At 41.6% G+C, this 635-nt stretch overlaps 1 protein-coding gene across 1 annotated transcript in view; it reads right to left on the reverse strand.

Annotated features, from left to right (window-relative positions):
• Positions 1–447, reverse strand: part of SARC_12308 (hypothetical protein) — a gene marked incomplete at both ends in the record, with an annotated part of 4,538 nt that extends 4,091 nt beyond the window's left edge. Inside the window, one exon of the mRNA XM_014293587.1 lies at positions 240–447. Coding sequence (XP_014149062.1) covers positions 240–447 — 208 coding nt within the window. The remainder of the gene's footprint in view (positions 1–239) is intronic.
• Between the last annotated feature and the right edge of the window lie 188 nt (positions 448–635).

Genomic DNA, 635 nt, shown 5'->3' on the forward strand with positions numbered 1-635 from the left:
CTGCACTTACTTGATCTACAATGTCAGCAGGCAGAAACTGCCCGCACTTTAAACTGGCCGACAGAGGGCTTTCAGTCTCACGGAAACAGTCACCCTGATTTTATGCGCAAATGACCCAACACTGAAAATAGGACATCCTGGTGATTGGCTTAGAAAAAACGATACGTACACGCATATGTATATACTTATGTAATAAAATCGCTCTACTTAAGTATAGTATTCAAGTGCGGGATATATACCTTTTTCTTGCTGTACCGCAGGTGATTTTCCCTCAATTGCAAGCCAGTGAACTTCATAGGTGACATCGTTAGGAACCCTTGCGACCAGAGCTAGGCGGCCCAGTTTCGTCAATGGGATGGGCGTATTCTCGTAGAAAAACAAGTTTTCGGAACTTCCTATCACACGACACGCATTCTGTGCCTTGGGAAAATTATGACCCAAAAGAGGCTACAGAGGACAAGGTGTGTGTGATGTCATTGGAACAGGACGTTTGCACGATGGACAAGGAAGTACGAAAACACGAGCAATCGCAGACCAACAATACCAATTTAGAAGTATTGTGATGAAGCGGTCAACCTATAGAAATGAGTGTCTACAACTTATATATATAAATATATAAATATATAAATATATAA

Source organism: Sphaeroforma arctica (assembly GCF_001186125.1).
Source record: "Sphaeroforma arctica JP610 unplaced genomic scaffold supercont1.2212, whole genome shotgun sequence".
Lineage (NCBI taxonomy): Eukaryota > Ichthyosporea > Ichthyophonida > Sphaeroforma > Sphaeroforma arctica.